The 20,196-nt window shown below is 47.4% G+C and overlaps 2 protein-coding genes across 5 annotated transcripts in view; one reads left to right on the forward strand and one right to left on the reverse strand.

Moving 5' to 3' along the window:
- The first annotated feature begins 45 nt into the window (after nt 1-45).
- tp53i13 (tumor protein p53 inducible protein 13) lies at nt 46-7,157 on the forward strand. Of its 2 annotated transcripts, none has more exons than XM_060074328.1 (9): nt 46-601; nt 1,658-1,732; nt 1,881-1,916; nt 2,109-2,167; nt 2,513-2,591; nt 3,167-3,292; nt 3,923-4,051; nt 4,197-5,004; nt 5,886-7,157. In XM_060074328.1, the coding sequence occupies exons 1-9, from the start codon at nt 491-493 to the stop codon at nt 6,002-6,004; spliced, it is 1,542 nt and encodes a 513-aa protein (XP_059930311.1). In that variant the 5' UTR covers nt 46-490; the 3' UTR covers nt 6,005-7,157. The 2 variants fall into 2 exon arrangements, with proteins under 2 accessions (XP_059930311.1, XP_059930310.1); XM_060074327.1 differs by having other exon boundaries at nt 57-601; nt 3,845-4,051.
- The window catches only part of git1 (G protein-coupled receptor kinase interacting ArfGAP 1), a 25,805-nt gene continuing 12,380 nt past the window's right edge, over nt 6,772-20,196 (reverse strand). For 2 of the 3 annotated variants that reach the window (XM_060074324.1, XM_060074325.1), the window contains 8 exons: nt 19,480-19,610; nt 17,975-18,127; nt 16,512-16,856; nt 14,678-14,758; nt 13,758-13,834; nt 13,415-13,585; nt 12,838-12,901; nt 6,772-11,623 (listed from right to left, as the gene is read on the reverse strand). In XM_060074324.1, the coding sequence (XP_059930307.1) occupies nt 11,408-11,623; nt 12,838-12,901; nt 13,415-13,585; nt 13,758-13,834; nt 14,678-14,758; nt 16,512-16,856; nt 17,975-18,127; nt 19,480-19,610 (1,238 nt within the window). In that variant the 3' untranslated portion in view covers nt 6,772-11,407. The remainder of the gene's footprint in view (nt 11,624-12,837; nt 12,902-13,414; nt 13,586-13,757; nt 13,835-14,677; nt 14,759-16,511; nt 16,857-17,974; nt 18,128-19,479; nt 19,611-20,196) is intronic. The other variant, XM_060074326.1, reaches the window with a different exon arrangement.

Consider the following 20,196-nt stretch of genomic DNA (forward strand, 5'->3'; position numbering starts at 1 on the left):
TGTTTGATCTGTTGTAGCTTCGATTTTTTTGTTGTAATAAGTTATCAGATAAATCCTAAAGATTGGTCCTCCTTGCCACTCAAACAGACCATTGGCGTCCCCGTGTGGCGCAAACACACCCGACCTGACAGAAAGCGATTACTAATAACGGTTCGACTTGTACCTTCTGCCCTTCCGTACCAAAGTATCTCTAAACGGATGGAAGTTTAACCTTATACCATCCACAAGTTGAACATGGATAAAGGCTTTGTCGTTGTTAGAATAAAGAAAAATAGTTTGAGGGAACTGTCTGTATTTTGGTCTGGTATTTGTGGGGAAAAGCAGCGTTCGCGAGAGAAAGAAACCAGAAGGCTGGTTATTATGTGCGTTTCTGCCGTTGGCCCTTGCTGTTTATGGACAATGAGCGCCACTCGAGGAAAGTAGATCTGACCACTTGAGGTCAGTCTATGCGTCCGATTTAGTGACGTGTCGTCCCCAGAGGAGGACCGTGATGTCCTCGGTTCGGGCTGCAACTTTGGTAGCTGCGCTGTCCTTCAGTCTGGTGCGCGGAGGTGTCCCCAGGTCATGGAAGTCGCCTTGGCCAGGGTGCGACAATGGAAAGGTATTACAGTCAATGTTTCCCGTTCTGTTTATTTTTCATAAGGGGAGACAAGCAATGCAGTGACGCAATGACATGATTGACGGGAACAAAAAGTTAGTGTCTGTGTGTACGTGTGTGTGTGGTGGGAAATTTTGCCTATTCTTATCATAGTAAATATAGTAGGCTAGTGTAATATGATAGGGCATTAGCTTAAAACCCCAGTGTTTCCCCAAGCACTGCATGGTTAAGGCGGCCGCCTTAACAACAATAGGGCCCCGCCTTGACTACCAATGTATAAAAAAAATATATATATATATATATATATATATTTTTTTTTATTATTCTTTTTAAATAATTATGCATCAACAAAGTACAAAACTCTCGTAGGGAAAGAAAACATATGTCCATCAGGTACATATTTCCATCCGCTCCTTGACCACCTTGACTAAGACATTTTATGGGGGAATTACTGAACCCCCTTTGGTTTACTACGATGTGCTTTAAGCTTTGATAAACCAGCCAACAATAATCCAAAGTAGCTACTCTAATATTAAATTTATCTATATTTTATTGATTGTTAATTGTTCATAATCATCAATGCCTGCGTATGGAATAAAGTCGACAACTAGACCCCTGCCTAGTGAAGTCACGTCACAGTCTATCAGATGGACCTGAGACTACACAGGTTTCCCGCAGTTGGTTAATGTGTTGGGGTTTGCCATCAGACCGGGGGAGGGGGGTCGGGGTGCTACGAAACAACATTGTCAAAATAACAACTGAAACAAGAACAGTTAAAGAATATGTGCAATTTTTACTTTTAAAATATTCAAAACCCTACTTATTTTTTTCTGTTTTTTATGACGATAAGGCGGTAGGCCGCCCTGTGGGAAACCCTGGACTAATTGCCAACTGTCTCAAAATGAATATTCATGACAAATATTGCCATTTAAAAATGCGTACATTTATTTTTTTAATCCTTTAGAAAAACCGGGACATTGTGTGTGCGACTGCATGCATGGTCGTGCGTACCTGCATGAATGTGTAATTTATTATATGTATTATGTGTCTGTATAACAGCTCTTAATACAGATGGACCTACCTCGAAATGCTTTGTGGGCGTGCCCAGCAACATCTTGGCCTGAGGCTACTCAGGTAACCATGACACCCTAGACTTTGTCCAAACCAATAACGTTGTCAGCACCCCGCCTAAGATCAAGACTCTTCTATTTGGAAATGCAATTTATTTTATAGCATTCCAAATTGTATTGTGTGTGTGTTCATTTGTTCTCCCCATCTGTAGAGCTACCCTGGTGTTGACACTGTGTATGATCCTGAGGTGAGTCAACAGAAATATTCGATAGAGAATCCCCTTCCATGGAGTGTGACCGTTGACTTTCGAATATGTGAATTGGTTGATGATCGGAAGCCAAAGTCCTGTCATTATATTAAGTAGTAATACATTATTTCCCCTCTAATAGCTTAGTGTAGCCTTTGGTTGGCTAATTCTGCTGTTTTCTTTTGATTCTAGCCGGCCAAGCAGGTTTGTATGGGTACACCTATCAGCTACAACCTGAACATTCCTAACAGGTAAGCCTGTGGCTACCATAAATCAATGTACTAAAGTGAGCGCATAACTACATAGACTTATTTAGCAGACGCTTTCTGTCCAAAGCAACTTGTGGTTGGGCTTGATCTATTAATCAAGCTCAATCATCGCTAGATGAGCTGTACTGCTGAATAAATTATATTAATTGACATTAGTTTGAGTCAAATATTGAAAGTACAAAAACAAGTGTGTGTGTGTGTGTGTGTGTGTGTGTGTGTGTGTGTGTGTGTGTGTGTGTGTGTGTGTGTGTGTGTGTGTGTGTGTGTGTGTGTGTGTGTGTGTGTGTGTGTGTGTGTGTGTGTGTGTGTGTGTGTGTGTGTGTGTAGTGGTCCATACAGACCCGTAGGTGCGGAGAGTGGAGAGTACTTGTACTGCCCTGCTGAACGATGGCTGAACAACCTGCACGTAAGTCACAGCCATGGCTGCTCGTCATGACAACACTGCATGTCTGTTTCTACATCAACGGGGAGACAAAAGCCCCTTTTCGACAGAGATCCCGCAATATTGCCATAAAGAAGATCTGTCTTTATGCTGGCTTTGCCTCATACACAGAACCAAACAAAGCCGGCGTAATGCCGCCCCCGTGTGTGCTTTTACCTAGCATGCAGAGTGTTGGTCCGTTTCATACAGAGGGCGAGCCTGAATAAAGCCACAGCGCCTCCACCTTGAGCAGGCTGTGTTAGGGGTCAGAAGAGGTTAGACAGAGAGGGACAGTGCAGTCAACACAGTAAAACGACTCTTTTTCCAGTTAACAGATGTGTTAATAACTATTGAAAGCCTCCCACAGTAGACTGTTTGCCAGTTTAGAATGAAGCCAACAGATCGTTGATTACTAATATATTAAATGATGATAAATGCCTTATGTGTATGTATTGGTCCAGTGGGTCAGTTATATGCATATGCTATGTTCCATGAAGGCTTTTTGTTGACATTCTGTCCATTGGATGAGTAATAATATGTGTGCCCTTTGTCTCGGGCAGCATGGCGCTACCGTGCTGCTTTACCATCCCTGCGCTCCTCTCAGCGAGCGCGTCCGTCTGTCCGTCCTGGCTCGCTCCTGCCTGTCCGACTACATCATCACCCCGCACCCAGAACTCGAACACACGGTGAGACCAATATGAATCCAGACTACAACCCAACCCCCACACTAACCAGATGTATAGCACGGTCGTAGACTGAGTCTAACCCTTGTCACCACGTTATTCTACCATGCAGAACAACAACATAGTGTTTGTCCTAGGATGATACCTCTGTGAATAGGGTCCATTGGAGTTGTACCCTCATGATTTAATAAACAAACTATTACAAACAAACATTAAATGCATTTTATTTGTTGATTTGTCGTATAATTTGATTAGGTCTCAGAAATAACATTAATGTAATTGAACAGCTATTCTTATTCTGGAACTTCTTTCAAAATAAACATTCCATGCTAAGGTAATGACTAATGTATTTATTTGGACCTACTTAGTCATATAAGTATTCATACGTTCATGCAAAATTTAGCAAAAAACACACAAGAAATACACAAAGAAAGGCATAGTCTTTGGTGGTGGGAACAAAAGTAACACAAAGTATCTTTGTCTTGCAGCACTATAATAGTCGTTTGTCAAGGCGGTTTCCACAAGTGTCGGTTTGCTTTTTTCTCGCTTGTCCAGCGTGTGGCTTTGGTGTCCTGGGGCCGAACTCTGGAGCTGTCCACTATTCACACCCTCGCTGTTTGTGATTGGCTGGAGGAGGTGGAAGCAGCAGCGAAAGGAACCAATCCAAACGATGTGGTTGCGACCAGGAACTACAGTCTTCTGCTGATCAGGCCAGCAGAGCAGAATGCCCTCCCAGCAAAACAATCACACGCCAACACAATGGTAGGTAGGCTGTCCCATACCGACTAATGCTAATGGTTTTTTTGGTCCCTTGCTTAAGAAGAATGCTTTTTCATCTCAGGCCATCCTGGCTAGGTCATTGATAAAGGTTGTGCATGTACTAAAGGGTTCCAATTGTACTCCACAGCTGTCTATTAGGCATTGCTGTGAGAAGAGCCTCTTCAACCCTCTGGTTCAAGGAGAGGAGGCGAGGTGGCAGGGAGGAGGAGGAGGAGGAGGAGGAAGGCGGCCCAGAGGGGCCATCAAGAAGTCGGAGAAGACAGAGACCACGACCAAACATGAGACTTCTCCATCCAAATCCACTCAGACCTTGCAGGCCTCCAGAGCATCGCAGTCCGAACCAAATCCTGGTCTAGTGAAACCAGGGCCAGAGCCGCCCCGGCCCGGTTCCAGAGGCCGTCCTGCGACAACTGTTCTTGGATCAGTTCTTGCAAAAACAACCATGGCTGGACGCGGTGGTTCAGATGTAAAAGTGACAGTGGAACACAGGGACAGAGGTTCTGCTGGCCAGAACTCTGCAGAGCAGAAACTGTTGACTGACCTGCCGGACAGGACGGTGAAGAACGGTGAGCGGGTGGCTATGAAACAGAGCCGAGAACCTAAACTCACACACCCGGTCGGCATCGAGGACAAAAACATCGAGACCCCGCCCAAGGCTCCACCTCCTCTCCCAAACGCCCACCACAGGGCTTCCACACCCACTCCCACCGCCCCTGAGGACATTGTGGACCCCGACGGCCACATCGCGGCCGGCGTGCTGGGGGGCAAGGGGCGGACCCCGCGCACGGACGAGGCGGTGTGGGCGGCGGGCGCGCTAGGCTTCCTGATGGTTCTGCTGGCCCTGTCTGTGCTGCACACCCGCCTCTACCGCCAGTGGAGGACCACCCCACCCATGTACTGGCACGACCCCCGGCAGGACTACGACAGCGTGGCCGGTATGTCACGGGGGGACGGGAACCTGCAAGGTCCTCGCCATACCACAATGTGTAACATGGTGTAAATATTGCGGTGCAATATTACAATGATTTTTGAAATGTACTGCGGTTATGTAAATATGGCGATGCGATGTTCTGATTTATTTCATGAAATGTTTGTTTTGGGTGGTTTAATGTTGGGTTCGAGTTTCACAGGTAAAATAACCTGTGGAAAAGAACAGTTGATGCAAATGATCAATAAGTGGATGCACTACAGCGCCCTCTGTAGGATGATCCCAATAATTAGCCTGAGCTAAGGCAAGTTAAAGGGGACATATTATACCACCAGGTGTGAGTGTGATTAGCCTTACAAGCCGTTTTGACATCGCAAGTGGGCGTGTCCACCTAGATGTGTGCTGGATAGATCAGTCTACTGGCTTGTAAGGGCAAATCACACTCACACCTGGTGGTACAATATGTCCCCTTTAATGGTTTCTAGCTTTAGGGTCGTGGGGAGCTGTGGTGTCCTTAGGCTTGTTTTAAATTATAGTGAAAATACCAAAAGAAAAAAAAATAGGGAACCATTGAGTGATTTGAGATCTCGGCTGTGGTACACCATAGTTAAGAAGGACATGATCATATTCCTCGAATTTTACACTTTCAAAGGTCAGAATGTTTATTATATAAACAATATTACAGCAAAGTATTTTATAAAACAGTGTTCTAGAAAGTATTCCTATACAATTAGCAAATAATTGAGTCAACCCCACTTTTACCAAAACCTCGGATCATTTTGGGTCCTGATCAGGGTTGGGGCATCACAATATACCATCAGATCAGTGGAGGCATAAACATATGCCCCTGTAGTAAGAATTGTTCTGTCTCTTTCTTTCTGTACACAGATGTGATCCGGAAGAGGCTGAAGATAGCAGACCGGAGGCACAGGAGGAAGTCCTACCAGCCCAGGACACAAGAGTGTTTGCTCTTACCCAGCTCGGATGAAGAAGACGATGACCAGTAGTTTTTTAAGCGCTGCGTGGAGATGACACCAAGTACTGATTTCTCAGCGTTGAATGTTAGGATGCCCCTGCATTTCCATTTAGTACACCGATTGTTAATGACGGTGATGACACTAATTAGTTAAAAAGGCAAGGTCAAGTTAATTGTAGGTACACTTAGCCTTCTCAAAGTTCGGAGCAGTGAATGCCCTCCTTGGCATCTATTGATCAGATTTCTCTTTTGCCTTGCAATTAGTCTAGCCTGGTCCTACCAGACTCTCGTACTTCATTTCATTTGCACAGAGAGTCTGGACCCACTCAATTGACTAACGTTAACTCACTTGAAGGCGGGTGTCTGGCCATAACCAATCGCTAACGTTTGGCCAGGCTGTAAACAAACCAAACACTGTGCGTGACGATGTCCGTCAACGAGCTCTGACTTTAACGTGACGTCATTGTTCTCAGCCACTCCCTCTGTTCGCTGATTGGAGGCACAAAAGAGAAAACCCACTAACACTCCGCAGACCCAGACGTATTACTGAAGGGAAATTAAAATTGAGCAGAAGTACTCGGGTGGGCGGAGCAAGGCTACAATTAGTCAGACGGTCTAAATATTGTATTATGTTTATATAGAAAGGGCTAAAATATTAATGAATAATGGATCAAATCAGAGTTGGTGAAAACCTTCCCGCAATATTCAACACTCCTGGCCTTTGATGCACTAGTTTCTTCATTACACATAGAATCCAATGTGAGTAAGCGTAGGATTGTGTGTAATTTCATGTTGGTTTTTTTTACAATGGATGAGCTTGGTAATGATTTAATGCTGTTTTTATATTTCAATTTTTTTTATCTGTGTAGGATTTGCTAGGTGGACGATGTAAGCAACACTGTCAAAACAAAGAGGCTATCAGCTGATGGTACAAACACTAAAGTAGGGTAGGTGGGGTCTGATCGGATCCCTGCGCAGTCTGGCTCGCATCCCGTATGCAACCCGGCACATCGGATCGCCACGTTAATCTGATCTGGGAGCATCAACACACGACAGTTAATGCGTCCTGGTGGGAATCAGATAACAAAATTCACTCTGAAATGCCAAATTCACTGGAGTCACACATGGATCTCAGCACACCCTACCTTCCCTGAAAAGTGAAGTTATTAAAAGTTTTTAATACATTTAGTATTTTCTTCAATTTGCAATAACATGATTTGTTTTTGTCTATCATCGCTGCTACTTGTTTTGAATAGAACCATATTCTCAGTAAAGCAGGGTTCAGTTCCACATACAGCCCACTTACAAAGATCAACGTTGTGACGCAGATTTCACAGGGCTGCCTGCATTTGTACCTCCCCATCACATCAATGTGAACTCGAGGGTGCACGATTGCATTTCCCTAAATGCACAAAAAACTAATGTGGAAACACAATCACGAGACAAAATATATTCAGTCTGCTCCCAAAATATATTAAATATTCTGCTGAAAGCGGCCAATCAGCAAGTTGTTTTTCCAATAAGTGCTGAAGCTTATAACACAACTAACAGGTCCCAGCAGCAGCAAACAAATCAATACAACCATTACATTGTTTTATTATTTTATTACAAATGTACAGCTTATGAGTTTCCATTACGGTTTACCTTTTTTTTTTTTTTATTAAGTAATTGTTTTTCTCTACTTTATACAGTTTTAAACATGTTAAAACAACTCTTCTGTGCCTCTCCCAACTTGTAGAGCTGTGAGAACGTAGAGCGTACAGCCCACTGCCAAGGGCTGGACATCGCCTGCTCGTCAGTCTGTGTGTATATGCATGCACGCACGCAAATAATAAGCATGGCTTGCTGGTTGCAAGTGTTGGTAGGAATTCATGTACTTGTGGGCGGCTTTGGAGGTGTGTGTGTGTGTGTGTGTGTGTGTGTGTGTGTGTGTGTGTGTGTGTGTGTGTGTGTGTGTGTGTGTGTGTGTGTGTGTGTGTGTGTGTGTGTGTGTGTGTGTGTGTGAGAGAAAGAGAATGTATGTTTTGCGCTCTAGTCTGCGTTCTTTGTGTAGCAAGTGTGCGAGACATTGGGCGGGCCACAAGCAAAACATAACATTCTCCTCCCTTGGGGCACCCTACGTAGTGTCCACTAAGGTGTTTTGGGGGGGGTCCAGACCCTGTGCAGTATGGCCTCCCCCTACCGCTGACTGAGATGATTGTAGAGCGATACCTGAATGTGCTTCGGACATTCCCTCCTGCTCTGATCCCAAAGGCCCACCGCTACGCGCCCCGTGTCCTTTGCACGGCGGAGAACAAAACGCACAGAAATTAAAGTGTCGCCCAAAATGTTTCTTAGTAGTGTATTTATCAAACCCCTCGACAGTAAGAAATGATCCCAAGCGCACAGAGGCCACTACCTCTCTGCTTTGTTCATGCCAGTATCATGCGCAGAATGAATTGTTCCATTGTAAAAAAAAAAGAAAAAAAGTCATTTTAATGCTCAATGTACAAAAATGCAACGAGGGGACGAGATGGCAGAGGGCAAAGGCAATATTAAACGCACACACGCGCTAGACGATCAAGTGCATGGCTGCCTGGGTCCACTGTTTGACTGGAGAACGGGTGCCGAGATCCCACTGCCTGGAGCCTTGGCAAAACACTCTTTAGACATAAATATCTTACAAACATAATCCTAACATATAGCTTAATATAAAATATATCATGAAAAACAGGTTCATATATCCATATACATATATATGGCTCTAGTCTAGAACTCTGGCGACGCTGAATGACAGCTGGCAACTGGCCCCGCTGTGTGTGTTTAGTGTGTTTAGTATGTTTGTGCACCTGTGCGCGTGTCTCTTACAGCAGACGGTACAACATGGCTGGAGCCGAGCCAGTCGAACAGGAGATGATGATGTGCAAAGGCAAACCCAATAACGTTGCATTTCACTACAGTCTCTTACGCATGATTTGCATCGACTCGGGAATAAGGGCTGACAACCAATATGCCGACAAATCGATTCGTCCGACACCCTGTAACAAGGGGTGTGTGTGTGTGTGTGTGACCAGACTGAGAAACAGCCCAGTGGCTCTTGTGGTCCCCTGTATAGTTGCATGAACAAAGCAAATACACAGATAGTGTAGCGAGGCGCCCCGACGCAAAGAACTGAAGCGATCCTACTGTGCCACGGACCACTTAAGGGAATCGGCCCTCAGAGAAGTAAAAACACCCGCAGGCCAACAAGAAGCATGGGTTCAGAGTAGGACAGTTCCTCAGAGGACGACGTCCCCCGTAGGCAGATCGATTGGACCCTTTACGGCCGGTAACAGAAGTGACGGCGATCGTTGACCCCGTGTTAGGCTAAGTGCTGAGCCTTTAATTTAAAAGAGAAAACTAACAAAACACATTGTCTGGGAAATATTGAGCTCCCAATACTGTCTCCCATTGGCAGAGGTTAGAGATGACCGGGTGGGCGGGACTACCGGGAGGGCCCTGATCAACAGTACACTTCCTTCTGTGCCGAGCAACCCAAAAACAAACCTAGCTTGATGGAGCGTGCCCTTTGATTGCGACACTAGAAAGTAAGAAGGCTAACCAGCCTGAGCAGTTGAAGCATTTGAAACATGTGAAAACAATGGTCTGCCAGTGGGCATGTTGAGACGCTCTCCATCTCTTTCATAATAAAGCCGTAAAATCAGACGTCATCAGTGGGTTTCAAGGACATGGACCCAGTCTATAATGAAGCTAATATAGCAGCTCACTACTGTAGTGTACCGGTCTACTGTGTGGCTGAACATTCACTGAAAACATGCAATACAAGGCTGCAGTGTTCAGCGCCGACTGGAGATGCGTGCATGCTGAAGCACGCGAGCCGTCTCTCTGTGTCTTTCTTCCCCAGAGCTTTTTCTGTTTAGTCCGTTCACTGTAACTGGCATTCTGGTCTGAAACACAGCGCTGGGACGAGGGGAGGCCGGGTGGGTTGGACTGAGATGACCCCACTGGTCCTGATAAGTCAGGCAGGTTTGTGTGGTGAACCAAGTGCACGCCCCGAAAATAAAATAGTAAAAGGTAAGGAGAATTGAGGCCCCTAGGGGCGTTGTGTCATAATGTGTCAAACTGAAAACAAACAATAGTGAGCTCCAAGCTCAGGCAACCGTTCAACTCCATTGGCCATTGAAACATCCCAATGTGAAAGGCTCGGAAGAAACATGACAACAGAAAATACAAATCAATAGAAACATAATACTCATCTGTCACTCGGAAAAGAAAGAGTGCTTGGGAAGTGTCCAGGAGGGCTTCACAGGTTAGTGTGTGTGTGTGTGTGTATGTGTGTCCGTTTCTGCTGAATTAGGATCATCGCCGAGTCAATAAAATTAAACCAAAAAAACGGTTAAATCATGAAAACAAATGTAGGAACATCAACAATACAAAAAGAAAAAAAGGCATGAGAAACAACAATAAAGCAAAAATTATTCCAGTGTAAGTGTTTTTTTTTTCTTTTTACAAGTCAGTAATTTTGCTGTCCTTAGTGATCTGGACAAAACAAAAGAAAAGAAAAAATAACAAAATTAAAAGTCGAAAAGAATCAAAGGAATAGTAAAATGAGGAATATGGCCGTTATGCTGTGTTCCCTCTACCAAGGGGGAGGGCGGGGGAGATCTGGAGAATCCATTGATTCTGGTCGTTAAAGTGGGAGGGGGGGGCTTCACGATGTGCAAAGAAACCCTGCCACATCCTGTCTGGACAGCGGGTCAAGAGCATAGAGAAGGACTTGTTTCTGCTGCACTCAATTCACTGGAGACCGAGACAAAGAGAGAAGAGGAGGAATATTCCTCTCGAGGTCCTAAATGGGAGGGTATGGTGTATTTATCCCAGGGTGTGTATGTGTCTGTGTGTCTGTGTGTGTGGTCGCAGAGGGATTGCAGAGGGAAAAGCAATTCAATAAATAAAAAGATCTGCGTTGGACCAATCACGTTGCTCTGAATTGAGCGTATGCCGTGTTCTCCCATGGCGGTTCGAGGCGGTATGGTGCGCGCCACTCCCGGGGTCCACCGCAAACAACATTCACCCACCATTGCAAACGCTGCCGCCCCATCGGAACCCCCCCGGCCCCCAGCTCTCTCGCTCCCCTGTTTCTGACTTGGTCAAAATATTTCTACATCTCTTCACAGGGACTCTTCTGGCTCTTTCCTTTGGCTTTCTCGTCCCCCCCAACCCCTCCCTCCATGTAGCCCCCTCTACGTCAGTCCCCTCTCGGTCCTCCATCGCGTCTCCTCCAGTCTGCCTCTGGACCCGCACCTTGTAATCATGCACCTGTCCTCCCTCTCACCCACTCCAGCCGTCTATCTGTCCATCCACCTATACCCCCTACCTCCTCTCTCTCTCTCTCTCTCTCTCTCTCACTCTCTCTCACTCACTCTCTCTCACTCACTCTCTCCCCATGCGCGTGTCACTGCTTCTTCTCCCGGGTGGTGATGGTGACCAGCTGCTTGGCAGCCTTGGCAATGTCATAAGCGCACTGGATGACCTGCTGCGTGAGGAGCTGGTAGTCCACGGCCGGGGCCCCTGGGTCCACGGGGGCCGCCTTGCGGCACTCCACCTGCAGCCGGGAGGCGCTGGAGGCCAGAAGCCGCAGGGAGCAGTGGACCGCCTCCAGGGCCGGACGCTGGGGAGGAAGGCGAGGGGTAAGGTGGAGGTCAAGGTCAGGTTTCATGATCACTCGGCAGCATGCATTGTGTACGGCTCTGGAGGAGACGGCGTTTCTCGCGGCCCACGGCGCTAACACGACAGCTAACAGTCAGGAGGGGGTGTCATGCCAAATTTGTACCGGTTGCCAAATTTGTACCGGTTGCCAAATTTGTACCGGCCGCGTCATCCATACGTAATCCATTCCAAACCTGCCTGGCAACGGACGATCGCGTCGAATGACGTGAAAGGTTCACGAACATTCGCAAACCTTCAAGCTCGTTCATTCGCACTTGTCCGTTATCTGTATTGTGCTATTTCGTGCTATTTCGTCCTTGACCTGCTTTAAACACTCAGTTTAATTGCTAAATTTGATTAAACAATTAAATACAATACAAATATAAAGTAAAAACAAGTGTTATCTAGCGATCCGTTTTCTGTATTATGTTATTTCGTCTTTGGCAACATGAGTGCGAATGTTTTTTGAAACCCGCTTTAAACACTCAGTTTTACTAGCTAAATTTGATTAAACAATTAAATACAATACAAATATAAAGTAAAAACAAGTGTTATCTAGCGATCCGTTATTTGTATCATGTTATTTCGTCTTTGGCAACATGAGCGCAAATGTTTTTTGAAACCTGCCCGGCAACGGACAACTGTTGACGTGCCCGGTACAAATTTGGCATGACAGCGGCAGCCCAATGGGAACACGAATGGAAATCAAAAGAGAACAGAGAGGTTCCAGACTAATACGCATGGGCAAATTGGTTTGACAACGTCATGCGAACATTAAAACACACAATTAACAAAGAAGAAACAGAGCTACGAAGGGAGGTGAGTGTCTGTGGTCACATCCGTTTATAAAGATAGAATTAAACAGTGGATAAGCGAGACGATCTCACACTAAGAAGTTTTTAGCAGTCGACTTAATTAATTATAACTATGAATAATTAAGTGCACTGTAATCATAAAATCTTTAAGAACATAAATAATGCTAGCCAGCTTTCTTTATAGTGTCATAGATTGGGTTTATATTTGAATCGGAAGCTATCAAAACTATTTTCGATTACAATACTTAAATCGTTTGATTGAATACCTGATTGAAACAGTCCAAATGACATGAAGAGCAGAGAAGAGGCTGTCGCAGGAGGTGAAAAGCAAATCAAACTAAAGAGAGATGGGTGCACTTACTTTTGGGAAGAGCGAGGCCATCTCAGTGACGGCAGAGTGGATCTTCTCTGAGCACGGGACAAAGCTGGGGGGGGGACAGAGAGAGGGGGCTTGCTGTGACCTCAACAGTTGGTGTAACTGGCTGATTCATGTACTCCGCTGCATTGGAGCGACTGTCAAAACACATCACGCCTTGCAGTAATGCTTGATCCAAATCTGGGGGAAACACACGGGTATTCCGGCAAATTTTGATCACTCGGCCTCCGCATGCTTCTGCGTGATTTCTTCCGAGGCGCGTGGACACAATGCAACAATGTTTTTCAATTTGAAAAACGTGTACAAGGTGTCATCACACCTAATGTACACTAAGGTTGATTTATCTGCGGGTAGATCACAAAAAAATTGCACCACCTTTTCCCCAACAAATCTGGTGACCTTGGGATGGCCTTGATTCTGCCGATTCTTGGCTGTGTTGCTGACATACTCCAGACAACCAAGCACGTAAAAGGCCTTCCCGTATTAACAACAAGGAGCGGTTAACGTGTGTTGAGCCGTCTGACCAGGCGCCTAACAAGGTGTGTGCGGGCGCGGCGGGTACCTGTCGTGTTTCCCCTCCTGCGCGGCCCTCAGCAGCTCCTGGATGTTCTTGGTCACCTGCTCCGTCTTCAGGATGACGTCCTCCGTGCACGGCAGGGTGGGGTCGGCCGCGTCGCCCGCCCCACCCTCTTCAGAGTCCCCGCGCCCGTCCTCCTCGCTGCTGCGACCCATGCTGCGCACGCACGCACGCACACGCACACACACACTAATTAACTTATTGATAATAAAAAAGAAAGAATATTAATAGAGTACGCCTTTCTGTAAATAAGTGGCGAGCGAGGGAGCAGGTAGCTGGACGGCTGAAGCGTCCCATAGTCAACACTGGGATTTCCCTTGATTCTGACCTCAGGGACACGTCGTAGACATGCGTGTTGTCGTAGTCGCTGTCCGTACCGCTGCCGTGCCTCTCCAACCTGGAGCCCTGTGGAGAGAGACGGCAAGCGACAGGCTCACTCCTCACGTCCTCATGCACGTGAGCGCGTCTTCCTGAAATGCCGTCTTCCCATGTGCGTGGGCCTGCCATGTCCAGAGGGGCGGCCCGCCGAGCGCTGGTTTATACCGTATCACATCAGGGGTCTACCCACACGCGTCACCGGAGACACTCGCTGGCAGGGCCGAAAGGAGAACTCCCACGGGTCTTCTGAGCAGAGGGAGCGCTACCCGATTGGCTTCAACTGGAATAAACCAGGCCAGACGCAGTGCCCTTTAACACACGGCACAGAGTAATGGCAGGGGGGGGGCTCTCTGAACCCGAGTCTCAGGTGCTAATTGTATGGGAGGTAATGGGAAAGACTTAATGACAGCTATGGTCGAGCGTCATTGTTGGCCCATTATAAATTGAATGCCATAACAAAAAACATTGAGGCAAAGTTTGAGTTGCACATAATTACTTGAGCAGACGGAAAAAGAGATTTGCAAATTGTATTTATTTATTTATGCTTGGGAGCGATGGTCGTTAAGAAGAAAACACAGGTATAAACAAAGGGATCTTTAAAGGTCTACTTTGCGGATTTGCAACCGGCTGTGTGTCATTACAACGTGGGTAGCATATGCAAACAAACAGCGGTTAACTCTCCACTCAGACCTCCCCGCTACTGTTGGAGCTACATGACGCTGCAATGGCCAATGAAGCGGAGATTTGGTTGCTGGATGGATGTTAACCTTTCTACATTTGCATACACTACCCACATGCAATGACACAAAGAATGGTTGAGAATCATCAATGTTGTCCCTTTCAGAAGATTAATATGAAAGCATAGCCCACCGTGTATCTGCTGCCCATCTCTGAGGAGGCAGACAGATGATGACCCCCATAGGGTGAAGGACCACCAGGGACCTTCCTTGTCTGGAGAGGATGGCACAGGGAAGAAAAGCGAAGAAGAACTTCTGTGGTCACACACACTATCCAAAATGCTCAATGGCAGTGCAGTGAGACCCAATATTAACAGCTACACTGATATACAGTGCGGCTTATTTCCCTAAATGTGTAATGCAGTAAACAGTGGCTGTGCAGCGGAATAACAACATTAGGAGAATGGAAGACATAACATGTTTCAGACAGACAAATAGCGTTTTTCCATTATCACTTTTGGCTGTGCCGAGCCGGGCAAAAAGAGTAGAGCGTTGTGGTGACATCGACTCAAGACGAGTGCGTCTCAGTTAAAGGCCCCGTCCACACCATGCGGGAGGCTTTTAATAGTTTCTTTTGCGTTTTCAGAAAGTTTTGCATCCACACGATAACTGTTTTGGACCATCCTCGTCCACCCAGAAACTAACAAGTGAAAATGGTGTAGTCAGTATGCCAGGCCAGTAGGAGGCGGTATCAACTTCTGTTCAAAATATGCAAAAAAAAAAAAAGATGCAAACCACAAGCCAGCTTTCTACTCCAGCATGTCACCATCGTTTTCAAATAGTTACTGTTCAGCCTGTCCAAATGGCGCCATAAGGGCTGCATTTTCAAACAACTGCAAAAGAGTTGTTTAAAAGTCTCAGTTTTCAGGCCCCAAAACCTCCGTTGCCATGTGGACACAAGGCAAAACCGCAGAAATACGTGGTTCTAAAATCTCCGGAGTCATTGGAAGGGGCCATAGACACAACTTCAAGTGGGGTCTATGGAAAGAAAAATGCTGCCGTGCCAAGTCGAACCAGGCCAGTATAGTATAGTGGAAAAACGCCAGAGTGCATCAACCTGAATGTTCCATGATGGATGTACAGTGAAGAACTAGGACCAGCTAGGCGGAAAAGATACATACAAACGGTAAAAGAGTAGACGGAACAGCGATGACATTTGGTTGTACTCATTGGATGGACGTGCAAACAAATGTGTGAGACAGTTTTCTGGGTGGTCGAGAGCTTTATTTAGCAATGACATTGATTGCTAAATAATGACAAATGTGAGAAAGTGGCCAGATTCTGCCTGCGTGTGTCAGCATTCCTGTAGAGAGAGTGAAAGGAACATGCTTCTCTATGTTTGGCTTTTGGCTGGAAACATGACTTTGAACCCAACAAGAGTTGTTAGCAGGCCAGCAACTATCATATGAACACAGCGTTGTCTGCCAACATTTTAGCATTGTGCAGAAGCTGGTCCAATTAACATAGAAACCTGAAAACCCTCCCAAGCGTTGTGCATGTATCATAGTTGCATCGGTATCCAGCGTCTCAATACTAAAGAGTGTTCCAACCGGCCAGGAGGACAGCAGAGTGAGCTGCAAGTTAAAAACAAACGTTACAAAAGGAAGGTGAAAGGGGCATACTACAAGGTTGACCCATTATCCACCGGTCGACCTGGTGTGAACACGTCATGCGCTGGCTCAGTGTGGATCTGAAGGCATAGCGATGGGTGTCATGGTGCGTGCTGGCATGGCGCGAGTACTATGCTTTTAGATGTGAACCGGATGCATGCAGGAGTGCACGTCTCAGGGGCGGAGGGGGGGTGGGGAAGAGGAGGGTTAGATGCAGGTGGGGAAGAGGAGAGTGACCAGGAGGAAGGAGAGAGACAGGTCGACCCGTCTGGCCTCCAGAGAGTCAGAGGTGGAAGGGGGGGGCGCCCGCGGGCACTAAACGAGGAGTCCCAGGAGCAAAGAGCGAGAGACACTTACGCTAGCTGTGTTGAGGGGCTGCAGGCGGGCTAGATGAGCGTCCAGGGCTGGGGGGCCGTGTGCCTTGGGGCCAGGGGCGGCCCCGGGCTCGTACATGGAGAAGGCCTGGCGGTCCCTCCGGTGGGGGTGGGGTTGGGAGTAAAGCCCTGCGGGGTCCCCGCCGGACCCTACACCGCCCATCCCTCCACCACCTCCACCACCTCCTCCTCCTCCTCCTAACCCTGCCTTGGTCCCACCCCCAGACCAGTGGCCTCCTCCGCCACCACCCGGACCCCCGTGGCCGGCGGGCCCCCCAGCCTGCTGGCCCACCCGCAGCGAACTGTTCTCCGTCTGCATCCGTGTGATCTACGGGAGGAAGGAGGAGTGGGGGGGGGGGGGGGGGGGGGGGGGGGGGTCAGGGTTGAAGGGATGGACATGGGCGGGTGGAAGGCAAAGGGAGGGAATGACAATGGGTGAGGAGGGAGGGAGGGAGGGGGATGTAAACCAGGTGATCAAGGACAAGCATCCACTGACACAGTATGGGGGGTGGGGAGCGGGGGGGGGGGGGGGGGGGGCAGAACAGGGGGGCAGCAGAGTTGGTAACCCTATGTCCGGAAAACCGAAGAGCTTCGGTGCAGCCCCAACAACATGGCCGGTCTCTGTGATTTCCCGCCACCAGGCTACGGATCTCGTACACATCAAGGCATGGGAGGGTAGGGAGTAGTAGGGGGAGCTCGGCTAGCTTACATGCCGTCATTAGAGCTGAGGCCTGAGAAATGGTTGGGGGAAGGGGGGGAGGCTACATACATATGCTGCTATATGGAGGAGGGTGGGTTAGGGCACCGGGGGTGCTGGTTAGGTTAGGGGAGTAATGGCACCCTGCACCAAAGTAGTGTCCTCTTAGTGAACAGCCTTGAAAATGAAACAAACTCTGAACAGATTGTGTGGAAAAGTTCTGCCCGACAGATTAGGTGTTTGGCTCACGTTCTTTGGTTGATCAGACCTGCGAACCAGAGGCCATGAAGGCACAACACAGGCAGTAGGTGCACAGAGTCAAGGCTGAGCAGAGCATCACGATGGACAATGAGGTCAGTATGTCGGTGAAACACGATGGAACACAGGGGAGGATTGTAAGCGTTGACCCTCACTGCGGTTATTAAGTTAACCAAGCGTCCATTATGTAGACCCCTGTGTGTGAGGCTGCCAAAACCACTTTGACTTGTAGGAAGCCAAGTTATTTTGGCCGCGTCTCTCAACCCGATCTGTATATCTGCAGTCAATTCGCCTCATAGGCTTCTTTGGTTTGTTCTTACTTTCAACCAAAATTATACAGATAGCGGCAGACACAGCAACGAATCCAACAGCAATGAAACTAGGATGGTGAGAAAAATCTATTCTCAACATCTTGTCAAGCCCTATTCTATTCCTTCTATTCTTTCCTTTCCTCCCTCCCTCCCTCCCTGCCTCCCTCCTCCGCGTCCTACCTCCTTTTGGAGTCTCCGGAGCTCTTCACTCAGGTTGTTGTTGACCTTCATCAGCTGCTGGACCTTGGCTTCTGAGGAGGCCAGGGCCTTCTTCACCTCCAGGTACTCCTGCAGGGTGATGGGGCCGTCCGACAGGTCTGACGAGTCCATGCTCTGAGCGGCCGGGAGGAAAAGTAACAGATATCAGTGGGGAGCAACATGATGGTGCCTGTGCAGTTCACATTAATGTGTGGGTGAACCCCTGTTTCAGCGCAATTCAAACACTGAGTCAAAATCACAAAGTTGGCGTGGGTCGCAACCATGGCGATAACACGCCCCCGTCCGTCCTAAAACTCTCCCGAAACACTTTCTTTTTTTTTTAAATCCAGCTGAAACAGTGGGATGACTGGCTCTTTAGAGGAATATGAAACATGCGCCAACGTGTGTTATCCCTCCCGCCGCACCATTGGTGGAAAATAAATGCCCAGTGTTCCGAGACCAAATCTGTCAATGTCTTCCCCTCCTCTAGCCTCATCACCGAGGGCATGAATTAATCCACACAAATCAAGGCTCTATTCACTTGGGGACAAAAGGAGCTTAGTTCTAAGAGAGATGCATCGGAGGGCTTTAGGACAGGGATTTCTGCCCCTCACACACGTTTCAGTTTTCTCCATCCATGCTCGCTACTCATCCTTATGCCCAGCCCGTTACTGTGGCAGCAGCGTGCTCAGACAGTCCCTGACAGCCCACCCACCATCACTCTCTCTGTGCTCCACGTTATGGTCTGGCACACTCGTAATCTTACATCACACACAGCATTACTCCAGAGCTTGCTTCCCCTCCGGTTTTCACTTACTCACTGTTTTTATGATCCCTTTTTATCTTTCTCATAATGGAAGAGAGGAAATGTTTCACGGGAGCTTTGTTGCAATCACATCTCTATGTGTATATGTTTTTAATCAAGGTATAACAATAGGTTTAGTTAGATACATTGAAATACTAGTATTAAGTATTAACTATATACTTTTTATACGGTCCTTTTGCATTTGTAATCGTGACTTTCCAAACCCACCAGTAATCCTTCACCCTCTCCCGCTCCATGAACAATGTCTCTATGAGCTCATCCCAGAATAACTGATGATGTCAGCCAGGAGCTATGCGGCAGTCCCAACTGTAGCTGATCCCTGCAAAGCATGCTGGGACAGGCAGGCAGTGGGGAAGAGAGGCAGAGTAGCTCCAGCCGCTGCTACTTTCGCTCTTGAACAGAATCCAGAGGCTCAGGGCGATGGCTTACATTGTGTAAAGTTTCCACATTATCAAAGTAAATAGCAGCTAGTCCTTGTATTGTCTCTGTGTGTGTGGGCATGTTTGAATATACAGGCCAATGGCTGCGACTCTCACTTTGTCTCAACCCTCAACATATGCCACTGCACAAAATGTGTGGGTGTGTGTGTGGATGTCGAGCATTGGTTTGCTTGTGAATTTCCGTTTTCATTTTTTATTTTCGAAAGCCCGCTGTTGTTTACCTTGGCTCGGTTGTTGCGCTGGGTGTTGTTGTTGTTCTGGGCGGTCAGCTCGCTGTCCGTGTCTTCGTCGGAGGCCACGCTGTCGTAGTCGTGCTGGTCGTCGTCGTCGTCGATGCCCAGGTCCAGTGGGTCTGCGGGGTCAAGGGTCAAAAGGATGAAGAAACGTGTATTGAGCCCAGCTGAAGACTACCTCAGTCCGTCCCTCCGGTATTTAAATACACGTTGCACCCGGCTGCATCACGTGTATGACGATATTATAGCATACGAAACAACGGAATCGGTGTGTCCCTTTTGCATTAACATTCAAGTGACCATTAAAATGGTACTTTAGAGAATGTGTCTACATTCCGTTCCCTCTGAATGTCTGCAGATGTCACATTGGATGAATCGCTTACGAGTCCAAATAAAAAAACCTGGGTCTGGTCTGCTTGTCCTTCCTCCCTGACACTGCGCTGCTAAATCCGATGGCCTTTCGTCGCCAACTTTCGGTTTGCAAATTTTCTACCCTTTCAAACTCAAGTTTTTCCCCCCTGAAACCCGAGCCATACACTTTTATCATTATCATATCGTATCATTAGCGTGGGTTGAGTGTATGAGAAAGCCGGTGTGTGTGTGTGTGTGTGTGTGTGTGTGTGTGTGTGTGTGTGTGTGTGTGTGTGTGTGTGTGTGTGTGTGTGTGTGTGTGTGTGTGTGTGTGTGTGTGTGTGTGTGTGTGTG

Source organism: Gadus macrocephalus, chromosome 16 (assembly GCF_031168955.1).
Source record: "Gadus macrocephalus chromosome 16, ASM3116895v1".
NCBI classification, from domain to species: Eukaryota; Metazoa; Chordata; class Actinopteri; order Gadiformes; family Gadidae; genus Gadus; species Gadus macrocephalus.